The 16,575-nt window shown below is 39.6% G+C and overlaps 1 protein-coding gene across 5 annotated transcripts in view; it reads right to left on the bottom strand.

Moving 5' to 3' along the window:
• RAPGEF5 (Rap guanine nucleotide exchange factor 5) overlaps positions 1-16,575 on the bottom strand; it is a 244,339-nt gene that overhangs the window by 18,630 nt on the left and 209,134 nt on the right. For all 5 annotated transcript variants that reach the window (XM_055420567.2, XM_055420566.2, XM_088833671.1 and 2 more), the window contains 5 exons: positions 14,053-14,150; positions 11,251-11,373; positions 9,075-9,253; positions 2,980-3,070; positions 669-719 (listed from right to left, as the gene is read on the bottom strand). In XM_055420567.2, coding sequence (XP_055276542.1) covers positions 669-719; positions 2,980-3,070; positions 9,075-9,253; positions 11,251-11,373; positions 14,053-14,150 — 542 coding nt within the window. The remainder of the gene's footprint in view (positions 1-668; positions 720-2,979; positions 3,071-9,074; positions 9,254-11,250; positions 11,374-14,052; positions 14,151-16,575) is intronic.

Raw genomic sequence — 16,575 nt, forward strand, 5'->3', positions numbered from 1 at the left:
CCTAGGAGAATAAACTCACTAAATTAGGGCAGGAAATCTAGGCAATGAATGAAAGTCAAGTACTGGTTGACAATAGTGGGAAATGACTGCAGAGGAGAGACACCTTTTGATTGCCCTATTATTTTCCCTCCAATAGGTTCTTTAAGTACAGTTTCCTCTCCATAATTTCTATCATGAGGTAACCCCAAAGTCTTTTGTTAGGCACACTGCAAAGAAAAACTGCCCTCATAATGCACAGATAATGCAGAGAAAACAAAAGAACATTTCTATTGTGTTCTGAAAAGAAACCAGATTTTGTATTTCAAAGATATAAGAAATGATAAAAAGGAGAAATGGTAAAAAGAAAAAAAGAATAATGCGTAAGAATTGCACAGTATATTTATACTGGCCAATTTCATAGGCTTTGAAATGGACTTTACTGAAAAATCTGCCTTCTGAATATCTTACCAAAAGGACCATTCTCGCTACCTTTTATCATGGAGAGGAAGAAGCAGTAAATGTTACCCTGCTTCACTCCATTAAGAAGCAAAGCTACCTGTTCATATACAAGCACACTAGTCTAAGCTGCCTAACATGGCAGAGTGGAGATATTGACCACTGAACTCTAGGAAGAAATCTGAGGCTAACCATCAGTTTGAAGAGTAAGTCCTCTATGCTCAACTACTTACTGTTAAACTTTCAAGTTCAGAGAAAAGTTTCTTAAACTTCCCGGGGATTTTCTAAAAACAAACAAACAGAAAAAGAAAAGGTCAAAAGAAGTCAGTTACTTTATGGGGAAGGCTCATTAAGTTGCACTATATACTTTACATTCTGAACATAAATCCCTCTATCAACTGGTTCTACCCTGATTGCTTCTCTTTACGCAATTTTCATCATTCCTTAATGTGACGTTCCTTGGGAATGTTGCTAAAGACAGTTTAAAATGAGTAGCAGCCACAGGATTCAGGAATCCAGCTTAAGACATTCCACACACTGGTGATCTTTTAATGAAAGCTTGGATCTCAGTTCTGTATCCCACCCTTGACAAACGCTCTCACATTCTTAAATGGTCATGTTGAGTAGGAAATAATAATGCTGACTGATGTTTTTTGTATATAGCTATGTTTCACAGCAGAGGTTTAAATAGTGAAAGGCCATGAAAACCCTCAATAATGAAGCCTGTACTTTAGTGGGTAGAATCACCAAACTGGAAAGATCACCCATGCGAATGGTGGTGTGAAGACTGACGGGATGGAAACATACACCATCCTCCCAAATAAGAATTTGGGCCTAAGGGAGAAGGACCTGGGATTTGCCAGCCTGCCCTTAACATGGTGAAGTGGGAAAGCCAGATGTTTCGGTAGTCAGAGTTTCAATTCTGACTCTGCCCTCTTTCTAGCTGTGTGACTTCAGCCAGTCTCCACATTCTCTGATCGAAATGGAGACTACTCAAAGGAAATCTACAGTCCACAGTTGGTGCTCGGCAAATTCCATCAAGTAACACTGATGAGTGTTCTAGAAAATGTGTGGGATTTTCTGTTTCCAAAACAAATCAAAACAATGAGGTAAACCCCTATAATAACTACACTTTTAAACATCAATTTGATAATTCTGAATATGGACTCAACAACACAGGTTATTCAACCTGTTTGGAAACTACTGTTACACACACCAACACATATGTATTAATAAATGGATGACAAATTAAATGCAAAAAGATAAAATGTAGACACCTGCAACTATTCTTCTCAGCTGCATACCTTAGTCTTTTGGATATTCCACAAAAATGTCTCAGTTGCACATCAAACTCAACACATCTAGGGCCAAACTGATCTACTCAAGGGGTCAGCCATGAGCCAATCTGACCCTTTGCTTTTGTAAATAAAATTTTATTGGAGCATGGCCATGCTCATCATTTACAGACTAACCAGGGCTTGCACTTCAATAGGAGACTTGAGTCATGCCAGTGGAAACCACACGCCAAAAAAAATATTCACTATCTGGCCCTTTACCCCAAATGATTGCTGACCTCTCTTCTAGTTCCTCAAACCAACTTCTTTTCCTCCATTGCCTACTTAGGCCAATGTGATCATTTTCCAGGCCTAGAAACACTGAAGTCATCAGCTCAAGTGGGCTTCTCTCTCTGAGAACCCAATGGCCTTGATCATACAACAGTGACAAACAGAACCAGGATTTGGGAGACCTGGAACATATAACACTCTGTGGGCCCTGATTTTTAATAAAAAAAGAATATAAAACTACTTTTGTAAATTTTGCAAAGATATCTGCCATCCACGTGAACATACTGCCAGGAGTCCTGCAAATGAGAGGCCTGGTTGCTTACATTCATAAGCATCTCAGCAAATCTGCCTCTGGACAAACAGGGAGCTTTTGAAAGGACCAACGTGGAACTGCAACCATGCAGTCACGGGAGAAAAAAGAGAAAACTAATTCAAGTTAGGAAGCATTTTCAATTTTTGTTTCTTTCATATATATTATAGAACTATTTTGAAGACCACTTGATCAAAATAGTTCCTGATACCTTTTAAATATAGAAGTATGTACATGCTTATCTCAAACTCCCAAACCATCCCCCCGCTCCACCCGCTGGCAACCAACCATAAACTAAAATGGATAACCAATAATGGATAGCATATAGAACTCCGCTCAATTGCAGCAGCCTGGATGGGAGGGTGGTTTGGGGGAGAACGGATACATGTATATGTATAAATGAGTCCCTTCATTGTTCACCTGAACCTATCACAACACTGTTTGTTAGTCAGCTGTACCCCAATACAGTATAAAAAGTTTAAGGAAAAAAACAGTTCCTAAGGACTTGAGACACTAATTTATAACGTTTTTTTCTAGCGGTACTTCTCGCATTTAAACCATGTAAATCAGTTTACTTTAAATAAGGGCTTCTTGGTGGAACATTTCCCATTCAGTGTTATTTGTCCTCTCCCAGCCATTCCGTCCTTCCCATGGGCCCCCAAGGCTCACCTCCCAGGTCTGAGACAGCCGGCTCACAGAAGCAGTGTTGAGACCCATCACGATAGCAAAGAAGGAATTCAGGTTTCTCTGGGCTTTGCAGCTATGGATTAAAGAAAGCAGAAGGCACTGTTAAACAACATCCTTTTGCCAGATGAGCACAAAAGATAAAGCTGCCAAGACTCTCCTAGGCCACAGGGTTCAACCTGTAGGGAGGGGCTGAACTCTGCTCCATGACCTATGTGCCCCTGAGAGAGGAGTGATATCTGCTGGACAAAAACAAATTCAAATACTTCTGCTCACCATTGCCTTCAGGAAAAGATCTGTGCTTATTTTTTAAATTAATTAATTTAATTGGAGGGTGATTACAACATTGCAATGGCCTCTGCCATACATCAACATGAATCGGCCATAGGCACACATGTGTCCCCTCCCTCCTGAATCCCCCTCCCACATCCCTCAAGGCTGTCACAGAGCACTGGCTTTGGGTGCCCTGCATCATATACCAAACTCCTACTGGCTATCTATTTTATACAGTAAAGTATATGTTTCAGTGTTATTCTCCCAAATCATCTTACCCTTTCCTTCTTCCACTGTGTCCGAAAGTCTGTTCTTTATGTCTGTCTCCTTTGATGCCCTGCACGTAGGATCATCGGTACTATCTTTCTAGATTTCATATATATGCATTAATATACAATATGTCTTTCACTTTCTGACTTACCTCACTCTGTATAATAGGCTCCAGGTTCATCCATCTCATCAGAACTGACTCAAATGTGGTCCTTTGTATAGCTGCATAATATTCTACTGTATATATGTACCACAACTTCCTTATCCATTCATTTGCTGATGGACACCTAGGTCACTTCCATGTCTTAGATATTGTAACTAGTGCTGCAATAAACATCAGGGTACATGTATCTTTTTCAATTCTGGTTTCCTCAGGGTATATGTCCAGCAGTGGGATTGCTGGATCATTTAGGGCTTCCCTCATAGCACTGCCTGCAGTGCAGGAAATGTGGGTTTGATTCCTAGGTTGGGAAGATCCCCTGGAGAAGTAAATGACAACCCATTCCAGTATTCCTGCCTGAAGAATCCCATGGACAGAGGAGCCTGGTGGGCTACAGTTTATAGGGTCGCAAGAGTCGGACATGACTGAGTGACCAAGCATGCATGGTAGTTTTATTCTTAGTTTTTTAGGGAATCTCCATACTGTTATCCACAGTGGTTTTATCAGTTTGCATTCCCACCAACAGTGTAAGAGGGTTAGCCAAAGCAATTTTGAGAAAGAAGAATGAAACTGGAAAAATCAACCTTCCTGATTTCAGACTATACTATACAGCTACAGTCATCAAGAAGTATGGTACTGGCACAGAAACAAATCTAGACCAATGGAACAAGATGTAAAGCCCGGCGATAAATCCACACACCTATGGGGACTTTATCTTTGACAAAGGAGGCAAAATATATATAGTGAAGAAAAGACAGTGTATTCAACAAGTGGCGCTGGGAAAACTGGTCAACTATGTGTAAAAGAATGAAATTAGAACACTTTCTAATGCCACATGCAAAATAAACTGAAAGTGGATTAAAGACTTAAAACACCAGAGTAGAAACTATAAAACTCCTAGAGGAAAACATAGGCAAAACACTCTCTGATGTAAATCACAGCAAGATCCTCTATGACTCACCTCCTAGAGGAATGGAAATAAATACAAAAATAAACAAATGGGACCTAATTAAACTTCAAAGCTTTAGTACAATGAAGACAACTGTAAGGTGAAAAGACAACTTTCAAAATGGGAGAAAATAACAGCAAACAAAGCAGCTGACAAAGAATTTCCAAAATATACAAGCAGCTCTATGCCAGAAAACCAAACAACCCAATCAAAAAGTGGACATAAGACCTAAACAGGCATTTCTCCAAAGATGTGTGCTCTTGATACCCTCTGGACACGTCAAGATTCCTTCTTTTTAAAAACCTGTTTTTGATGCATTTACAATTTCAACTGAAAGCTCTGACGTTCCTGTTCCTTTATAGATCCCAGACTCTCATTGTAACAGCTCCTGGGTCCTGTCTCTTTAATCTGTATGTTGCCTTTCTTTTTTTGACAAGCCCCTCTTATCTCATAGGCTTAAGCTTCCCTCCTATTACATTTAGACATTATTTCCTTTTCTCTCAACAAAATAGCTACTATGTTATGCATATACTTATATATTTAAAGTATGGCATATGTTATGAGGACACCGTCCCATATTTCTAATTTGAGGAAAAAAGGAATATAATGCAAAACAAGACCATGTCAAGTTCCAATCACTCTGGAAAGTTATCTGCTCTGTAGAAGGTCAGTCTTGCCCTTCAACTTAGTTGGTTAAAACTCCACTAATTTTCAAAGCCAGCTGAGGGGGTTTGATCCAGCAGAGGGAGGGTGGGCTTCCAGGTCAGCCATCCCAAACACTCCTTAGCCTGGGATGAATTAAGAAAACAACTTCTCTGAGGCAAGTTTTTAAAATTAAAAAAATTATCCTAATTAAATATGGAAAAAAAATAGGGAAGTGCTTAGCAGCAATAAAAAGTACCTAATGTGTATTGACTGAGCTGTCCTCAGATGTCATTTCTTCCATGACATCTTCACCAATGGCTCAAATGGAATTTGGGAACAGTGTATATACAACTCCATATCCTGCTGTTTCAGGTATATACTGTTATATATTATGGATTCTTGACTGTTATCATTAACGGCTACGGAACACTTCATCAAAAACATATTTAAATAAATTTTTAAATTTATTCCCTTATTGTTGATGTTTAAATTATTTTCAACACAATTCAATACAGAAAGCTACAATAAATATCTTTTGCATATAAAACTTTTTACTGTCTGAATTTTTAAATTAAGTTATACTTCAAGTCATTACATGATTGATCAAAGCAATCATGACTTTAAGATTCTTGAACATATTAATAACTTCTGTTTCCCAAAACTATACCAATTTCCAGTTGCACAGGTGTGTGACGGGAGCAGGATTCCTGAGTTCAGGACCAGGAAACTATTTTGGGCTCTGAAGTGGTAATATACAGAGCGGGCTATGCCCTGACTGGTCCCGCCTAAACCTGTCTGCTCCTGGAGCCAGTTTTGTGCACTGGACACTGCCCAGGACAGCTGCGCCTGGGCATCAAGGCAGTGGGGGTCACCCACTAGAAGCATTTTGGAAATTTCAGCCTCCTTAATAGGGGAACCTGGGCAGGCATTGTTGCCTATACACCTACTGTCCAAAATAACTGGATGAACACAGCCCTGGAAGCCCCCCACTGCTGGGTCTGCAGTGGGCACGGTCTGTCCCTTTCACAGTCTTTCTGTCCAACTTTGGACTCTGCCTATAGTTTCCTGGTAGGCACGAGGACTTGATATTCAGTCTAACTGGCCCTTCATCCGGTTTCTGCCCATGTTCTCCCAGGTGGAGCCTGCTTGGTATTATCCATGAATAAACAAACAGGGCACTTTCCTGGCCTATGGTTTAAAAGTCCATCTGTTTCGAAGAAATAAAGGAGCCTAAAGGTATCAATACTGCAACTCTGCTTTTCTTCTGCCCTTTTTTCCCTCATTCCACCCCTCCTGTCTCATCTCACCCTGGCAAGCTCATGCCAGCCAGGGCAGACTCGAGTCAGCTCCATCTCTTCATGTGATGATGCTGGGTGCCTCTGCTGAGGGCCCTGTGGTAAGAACAGCCCCATCCCTGTGCCAGAAGCATCTCAACTGGATGCACTCCCTTTCTCCCGCTCCTCCCACCAGAGTGCATGATGGGAGCCCCACTGGTTCTGTCATTTCCAACTAGACATTTTTATACAATGTCCAACACTCAAATGCACAGTATTCAGCTAAACTTTCAGATACCATTTGTTGGAGTTGAAAAGAAGACCCTGGGGGCAAATCATTTTACTATTATTCACTATAAAAAGTATACTAGCCACTTTTATATTCAAAAATCATTTAGCTACAAAAAAAAATCTTTAGATGTAATGCTCATCTTTTTATCTTTTATCTCCCCATAAACAATTTTCCTGGTTCAGATTTTTCAGTCATACTTAAAATTTTAAAAATCCACAAACAATAAATATCGAATGTAAAAAGAAAAAAAAAATGAATATAGGAATGACTTACTTCTCTATAAGACAAACTGATACAGCACAAATATGGGTCACCATTCCCATCTGGAGTCCTCTTTAGCCAACGTTTATCCATTGCAAGGTAAGAACAGACTGATACTAAAACATTACAGTTTAGCAAACACTCCTTTGTCTGAAGAAATAAAATCCACTCAATCCACAGAGGTGGGGGATGGGACTGGTAAGAAGGAAGGAAACATGAATATGCAAATAGGATGCCTTAGGCAGGGAAGACACTGCATGATCATGGAAATTAACTGTTTTCCCTGGGCTATCTATGCCAGTGTGATTATGAAGAATTTAACTTTATGTTTCTGTTGGAATTCTGTTCTATGGGCCAGGAATAGAGGCCAGCAAAGCAAATAATTCAAGAGCATGGGGACATATGGAGAAGATGTGAATATACATACTTCATTTCCCTGCGGACAGCTATGATCTTACACTGGGAACTAAGCTATATGGTGTCAGTTTACTCCTTGGGATATTAGTGTCCCATTTCACCAAGTAGTTGGCTTTTATAAGAACGTTCTGGACCACAAAAAGCCTCATCTTTAGGAAGTTCACAGGTATTATAGAAAATGTACTGACTGAATTAAAAAAAAAAAAAAAGGAGCATTCATTATAAAAGTAGTCTAAGATTTAGGCATATAAAGAATCCTGGTGCCTTTCAATTCAGTCCAAACTCTTCAACCTGAAATTCAGTATCTTTTACAGATAGGCCCCATCTTCCCTTGGTCTCCCACAGCTTCCTCATAAATACCTTCCACTCAGGCCAAACTGGATGAGGTTCCTTTTCCTGACCACATGCTCTCTGCCTCTCATCAACTTCTCTGCTTCGCTCTTGTGAGTTTGAACTCCATGGAGAGTGTCCTTCTGAATTTTTACCTAGAATTCAAAATGCTACTTTCCTCCCAATGTTTTTCTAATCCTCCTTTCCTATTCCCTTGGCATAGACGCTTCCCATCCTCTAAAGCTCCTGAAAGAACTTCATCTCATTGTAGGGCACCCTTGGGTTCTATTTTGCAAATGAGCCATTGGAGTTATAGAAAGTATTCCCCTGCCCAGCAGACTGCAAAGTTCTCAAAGGCGGTACTAGGTGTAGCTGCATTCTGATTCCCCTATAATACCCTGCACAGATGTGCAAACAATGAATGATCAATACAGATTTCCTAAATATATTACACAGACATGTACCCCAAAATTGTTTGATATAAAAACTACTTTGAAAAACAAAGGAGAAAAGAAATGGAAAGACTGGAAGGTAGGAGGAACTGGGAAAGATCTGGACTCCTGTTGCCTGTTTGTGTTGGAAAGCTGTCCCAAGAGTGGTCTCAGGACATTAATCTGGTATTTTAACAGAAGCTCCCAGGAAGTTACTAAAATGTCATCCAACCAACTACGGAGTCACTGCTATTTACTAACTTTAGTACCAGGTACCCCAGGTCCAATGTTTGAGTAGAAATGGTCCCTGTCCTCTGAAAGCTAACACAGCCCAGCGAAGGAATTCTATATACAAAAGTAAGTTTAATCAATGAAAGTTCATACTCTGGGCATCAAGGAGCCAGGAGCAGAACCTTGAAACGCATCTGACTTTCAACAGTTCTCACCCCCTCTCATCATCTCCCCGCATTTTCCTAACCTACTGTAATTCACCTGGCCACTGTGTAATTTAGCTGCACAATGGAGCATGTGTGCACTGCCTGCTTTTTCCTTCAGCACAGAGAGCTATGGTCTGGTATTCTGACATTTAAGATATAAATATTTCAGAGGTGAAGACAGAAATATTCAGAACAGACCTTTCCAATCATTTGGTCACTTAACTCACCATTACCCTTTTGTTTCCCATCTCTTCATATCCCATCCCATCCCGTTACAGGGAAAAACAGATTCCCTCGAAAGGAGAGGAACAGAATTTCATTTTTTACCACTAGACACTCACTGAGCGGCAATTTTGATGAATTTTTTCACCAGCTGCACTCGCTTGCCCAGTGGGCTGCAGAGCAGAATCTCCGTGGCCACCCAGAGCTGGACCTCATTGCATCTCTGGAGCAGCAGGCTCAGGTTCACTGTGTGCTCCCCGCTTCCTTGTCTGCTGAATGTGAAGTAGATCAGCTCTTGCTGAAAGACAATGTATTCATGCCAGCATTTACTGTTACAGAACAGGGTCAAGTTGATACAAAATACAATCCATTTTTTAAAAATTCAATTTTAATTGGAGGATAATTGCTTTACGATGTTCTATTGTGTTTCTGCCATACAACAGGGTGAATCAGCCATAAGTATACATATGTCCCCTCCCTCTTGACCTCCCTCCCATCCCCCAACCCCATCCTACCCCTCTAGGTTGTCACAGAGCCCTGAGCTAGGCTTCCTGCGTCATACAGCAACTTCCCATTAGCTCTCTGTTTCACACACGGTAATGTATATGCTTCAGTGCTACTCTCTTAATTCGTACCACCCTCTCCTTCCCGCACTGTGTCCACAGTCTGTTCTCTATGTGTCTCTATTCCTGCCCTGCAAATAGGATTTTAAGAACTATTTCAGATAGCCACTGTCATAATATGTTAGATATAACAAATAACAATATATTAAATTCAAGACAATTCATGTTGACTTTCAGAAATGCCTCATGAAATGATGTTCACATAAAAGACTTACATAAATCTACTTTTTTAGAATGCAAAGATTATGCTTTTCATGAAAACCTAAGACACTCTTATAAATCCAAACTTCCCAAACTTGTTCTATAGGCAACCTCAAGCACAAATGACATCATTTGTTCAGATGTACATTAGACCCTCACAGGTAGATTCTCTAGACAAGGGTTTTCACATTTCAATGTCAATCTGAATCACCTAGAGGTCTGTTAAAGCACTGACTGCTGGGCCCCACCCCATCCCCCAAATTTTCTGAGTCAGGAGGTCTGTAGTCGGGCCAAAAATCTGCATTTCTACTAATTTCCTGGGTATACTGATGATGCTGGTCTGGGTACCCACTCTTTGAGAACCACTGAAATAAGACACTGTCAAATTATAGAGAGTAAGATTAGAATAAGGTACAAAACTGACAGTAACTAGTGACTAGACTGATCATACGTAAGCAATGGAAGAGATCTGTTTCCAACCGAAAAGGGGTATGTGTGTGTGTGTGTGTGTTTTACATAAGAAACTCACATCCTTCCACTGCATAAGCACATAAGCAGGGACATATCCTACTCTACCAATACTTTCAAAGTCACAAGTCATTTAGTTTGAATGAGTTTACTACTTGCTCAAATTTAGATCGTTAAGCTGCAATGCTTTCCGCGAGAAAATACGAGGACATTTAAAAGATGCTCCAAAATGAAAGAGAACCTTGGGGGTTCCTTAATCAGGCATGAGTTCCTTCTTCAGCAGGAAAGGCCTTTTTGTAATGAAACATTTCACTACCCGGCAAAGCAAATGCAACACAGTCTATCTCATTTTTCATCTACTGATTTCCGCTGGCTACATTTATTCATCAATTGTCAGTAGCATTCTGCCCCTCATCTCATGTTTTATAAACGTTTAAGCTGTCCTCAAGGGAGAGGTTGATGGACATAAAAATTTGAAATATATCTCAAAATGTCCAAGAGAGTACTTGAAGTCCTGAAGCACAGTCTAAATGTATAGAATGTTCTTAGAAAGTGTGTGTGTGCATGTAGGAACACATATAAATGTGATTTTTATATAAGTACTGTAAAGCCATGGAATAATTAAAATGTCAGTATCAAAGGTATCAAACATAAAACACCTCTTCAACCCCATTCAGCCTTCATATATTCATACACACACATATATATGAATACACATTTTCAAACATTAAAAATATAGCATATTTATATATTACACAAATATCTGATTGTATTAGGTGCAAATAAAGCATGATCATGTATTCTAATTTTCTTAGGTTTGGATCAGTCTTTCAGTATATTTAAAGTCCCCAGGTATCTTTGTGGGCCATGGTATCCCAAAGCATAACTATATCAACCAGAACATGGTTTGTCTTAAAACCTAATCACACCTGAATATTCTTCAAGAAGAATTTCTAGTTAAAATGGCACTAGCATTTATTTGATCACTTCCCCCCTTACTTACCTCGTGAATTGAATTGAAAAGGCTCCAATCAAAATTCATTAATTCCAGAGCAAGATCCCAAGTGTTCATTCCCAAAATCCTTATTGACCTTTGCTGTGATTCCTCATTTTCTGCAAACGGATTCTAAAGTGACAGACAGAAGAAAAAGAATCCTCAGTAAATTCCCAGATGGTTGGCACTGAATTGCTGGCCACAGAAAGGCACTAGAAGCCCACATTAGAAAAATAATCTTGTCTGAGTGCACTTAATAGTTTCCCTGGTCTGTTCACCTTCAGTGAGTTACAGCCAATTCAGGAAACAGCCTCAGAAGCTGCAGAATGTGATCAATGATACTTCACTGAGTTGTCCCTCCCTCCCCACAGGCAAGCATGCACACACACACACACATGTGCACACACAAATCTGATTATAAAACACTGCCCCAGCAGACAGCATAATGAAAGCAAAAGCCCTGAAGTCACTTTGGTTTCTGGTAAGAATTAATGTGCCAGCAGGGTTAGGATAAAAACAAACAAAAGAAATGTCACAGTGCACTTCAATAAAGACAGACATGGCTTTTACAGGAAATATGTTTAACAAGTCTCATCCCAGACATGCATTTACAAATTTTACTAAAATGCCTGTGGAAAGCAAAAAAAAAAAAAAAACTTAAACAGGAAATAAAAAATAAGAAGTTAATTCATTTAAACCCCATGATGTATGATTATTTTAAATTATCAATTGCTTTCCCTAGACAAATGGGTATGAAGAGTTTGGTAATAATATTATTTTATTAAAATCTGACATAAAATTATTAAATGCCACCACAATTTTAAATCTGCCATCACTGTTAAATTTATTAAAATTATTTGGCATCTTTTCAAAACATCTGATATTTTTTAATTAAGGTAATAAATTCTCTCATTTGACTTGAACAGTTAATGACGTTAAAACAGTTAATGTCTTGGGGAAAAAAGAAGAGGACTTTTCAAAAATAAATGCCATAGAAGAGTAAAGGGAATATTTTAGAATCCAAACATTAGTCTTTAATTTTTGAACTGTAAAATAAATTTTTAGCATTTTTGAATTTTTATATTTATGAAAAGGTTTCCTAATTGAAAACATGACAAAAGACCTCCACAAGCTATTCCACAGACTTGATTCCCTTCAAAATAGGTCTAGGTACAAACTGTCCCTGTACCTCCAGCATGGGTACAGGGTGGAGCTCAGTAAGGGCAGAACGAATGATGAATGTGCAGACACTGAGGTGCTGAGGTGGATAAACCCCAGTTTCTCAGGGCCCTGTCTGGCTCAATGGGAACCACGCAGATGTCAGGCTACACTGCAGACGTTCACAGAGCCACAAGGTGGGAAGAAACACAGATCTCTGCTTATGAATTTGGAGCTGTAAGGACATTGTCACTAGGCTTTTTATCGCTCCTACTTTCTCCCTAAATGTGCCCTTACCCTGGCCCTGCCCTCCGGTTATTCAAGGTAGTCCACCTCCCTTTCCAGGAAACACTTTCCATTTCTCTATTCCATTCATTCAGGGCTACCATTCCTGCTTTCCAAGAAGACTGACCCATGCCCAAGCACAGGAGTATGAGTGGTTTCCCCTGTTAGCCTTCCCTTACAGGGAAAGGAAGGCTCCGTTTCAACGGAGATCTTTTAGAGCCGAAATTACCAGAACTATGATTCCAATGGGAAATTTTAGGTGGGGGAAGCATTCACATGCAGGGTGGCATCTGGCTCAACTCACAGCACCTATTTATCCCACAAGACCTGCCCCAGGCCTGCCCTCTGTGATTCCGAGGCCCTGGACTGCAGCAGCAGAGCTCTGGGAACTCACATGTGAGGGAACCACAGGAAACGTCTGTGTGTGGCTGGGGGTGGAAGGGTGGGACAACGGGAGACAACTAGAGTGCCTCCATCACCAGTAACAGCAACCTGCATGTCAGATCCTCCTCCTTTAAGAGGTGGGGGCGACTAATGTTATTATGGCAATTTGAGATCTTGTAGCTAATTTTAGATGAGATATTTTTATTATAAGCAGTGTTGGTTAACCTACATGGTATACAGACTCGTCCGTTATATACATAAAAGGAGCCTAGCTGGAAAGACCCATTCCTGTGATGACTGCATGGCACAGACCAGGACCCTGACTCAGGATGATATGATCATAATCTGGTAAAGCCCACTTTTTATGGGTGATGGCTCTGAGGCCTGATTCTACCATCCAGAAAGCAACCACAAGACTGAGTTTTTTAGTAACAACAACAACAAATCATCTAGTTAAGTATAAAGGTTCTTAAACTTAAAACTGAAAATAACATACAGTGGGGGTTTCTCCATTTCTTTATATGCTTACTCTTTAATGGCATCTGATGTTGCCCATTTACACAGGGAATGCTGATCATGTACCTTCTCTTCAAGGGAATGGCACGCTCAAAGGGCACCCAGGGGACAGAAGAACAGAATCTCTTTCCCTTTAAATGAACACAGGATGGATTCCTCAGCCTGATCTCCATATATCCACCAGGAAAGAAGAAATGGAATTAAGATTCTGTTGGAGAAAGTGTCCCATCTCTCAAATCTCTTGTTCCAGAGAGGCTTAGAGAGAAACAGTGTGAAGGGTTTTCAGTTTCTAAAGACAGGCTTGCCTTTGATTAGCAAACGTAGTGTTGTTTGACAAGTGTACTGTTGGCTATAGAAGGGAACAGCCTGATGTATTTTTCTAACGTTCATTTTAAAACACACCAATACATGTTCTCAGCCTGACATTTGTGCCCATGTGCTTCAAGCACAAGGCTAAAGGTAACTCACCAAAGTGTCGGCCAGGTCTTTCCGGTAGACATATATCCGACCAGAGGCATCAAGGGATTTGGAGATGGCCAAGTTGTTTGGCTGAAGCTCATGCTTTTCTTTATTTACAGAAAAGAATAATTAAAAACACAAGAAGAGCTAGTATGCATTCACAGTACTGCTAAAGAGTGAAATCTGCCAAAGAAAAATACTTAAAAGTCAATGGGATGTGAAGTACATGTAATTCAGTTCTGCATATGCTATACAATGACATCAGATAATCAAAGTTCATTATCCACAAAGAGGTGCCCTCTTAGGATTCATTCTTATAATATTTAGTCATTTTTTTATACAGTACAGCTTGGGGAAGAAGGTAAAACTTCCTCTTCATTTCATATCTCTAAAGTAACCATATGAAGACTTCCCTGACAGCCTAGTGGTTACGACTCTGTGCTTCCACCGCAAGGCACATTACAGGGATTTGATCCCTGGCTGGAGAACTAAGATCGCAAATGCCATGAGGCAGGGCCAAAAAAAAACAGAAAGAAAAGAAAGTAACCATCCAACAGTAATACTGCTAACAGCTGGGTATACCTCTGTCCTCATCTTCATGCAAATATGTCTATGCACACATGCACATACAGGCACAGCTATTCATACGTATACATTAATAATCACAGACACATATATATTTGTAATAATTCCTTATGTGGCTTCATATTCTGATTTTATTGTAAGTACTTACCCTCCTGTCAAAATTATTCATATATGCCATCTGTAATTGGTTATATAACAGTCTATTACACCATCATTTAATCTTTCCTCTATTGTTGAACATTTAATGGTTTCCAATTTTTTTTTGTCATATAAATTAGATAGTGAGATACGTGCTAAATACCAGCAAGGGGCCTGACATATAACAGGAATTTGATAAATGGGATCTATTATTACAGCAGCCATAATATATATTGCTCAAGTCAACATCCTTCTGCATAAATCTTTGGCTCCTTATAGATGATTTTTCTTAAGACAGATTCTCAGCAGTAGAATTACTAGGTCAAAGGGAATGAATATCTGTAAAGGTTTTGATACAAGCTGCCAAACTGCTTTCCAATTCTTATGTCTACCAATACTCATCATTACGTTGAATAAGTTTACCGATTTGCTAAAATAAAAAATAGATTATTGGTATATTTTCTATTTCTTGACAACTAGTAAAGTGAATATTTTCCATCTATTCTTCTTCTATTTTATTTACCTATTGTTCCTATGCTTTGGCCATTTTTCTACCATAGCTGAACTCATAACACAATATGCTTCTCAAAGAAAAATGTCCTCCTCTCACCTGCAAAATACAGACGGGAACTGACCAAAGTGATATTCAAGTTTATTCCACTGTAACACAATCAGTGTCCCCTAAGGTAGCCCTTTATTTATCCAGCATGGTTGGAAAATCAATACATCACATCTCTTTTTCTAGATAACATAATCAGTTCAAATGCCAGATTTTGTTTTGAACATTTCCGCTTGATACAGAGGACAAAAATGATACTCAAATACATTCTTTACCGCCCAGCACTGCAAAGATCAGTAGCACTGTCATGCCAGGCTGTTGACATCTGCTGTAAATGGTCCCACATGGCTGGGCTCTGACATACTTCTATATCCTCCCTCCTTGTTTAAGCTACAGCTTCTTGCAACCCTCTGTATATTCATAAATACCTTAGATATGAATTTATAAGAGCCATTCTGCATTTGCTATTAAATAAAATGGCATGGTTTTCTGACAGCCATTTTTCCATTTGCTAAGACCTATTTTTCTTACTGTCAGGTTTGTCACTATGCCATAAACAATGAAAAGTGACAGAATTTTAAGCTCTGAGTAACTGGGTAGGTTTCTGTTACTACATACATATACTTCCCCTGGGCACAAAACAGCTAGAAACCTACTAAAAGCTGTGAGAACAACAGTATTAGCCCTTTCAGAGAAACCGACAACATGGGCAACATGTATTTTCTCTTAAGAAAGAGAAAGTAACAGTAGATCTCATTGTCATTTCATTTTGACACAGCACTGAAAACATTATTTATTAAAAATTATGTAACTAGAGCAAGGAATACATTAGGTTCTGTGGGCTTTTTTTTTTTTCCTTCATAAGAACATTATTGTTTGGGGTGATATGAAACTGCAGGCAGAAAGGTTCGTAACAGACAAAACTACTAATTGATGAAAAATGATGGCATATTTCCAAACCTGTGAGGTAATTCAAGAGATAAGCTTGTACTGCTAGTGATGATTAGCTATGAGTATATGCACATCAGAACGCCAGATGAATCTAATTTAATAAAGTGTAAAGACGGTATTTCACAGCCATCAAATAGATAGCGGGTAGTAAAAGAGCCATTCGTTAATTCCCAGATGCATGTGAGGCCCTGGGCGGACACTGGGCCAGCTGCCAAAGGGGGCGGGTCTCCACTGCACCACCAGGCCCTCTGAGGGTCCTCTTTCTCCAGCACCGTTTGTCTGCATGGGGACCCATGATT

Source organism: Moschus berezovskii, chromosome 3 (genome assembly GCF_049115385.1).
Source record: "Moschus berezovskii isolate FMDL1 chromosome 3, NW_MosBer_1.0, whole genome shotgun sequence".
NCBI classification, from domain to species: Eukaryota; Metazoa; Chordata; class Mammalia; order Artiodactyla; family Moschidae; genus Moschus; species Moschus berezovskii.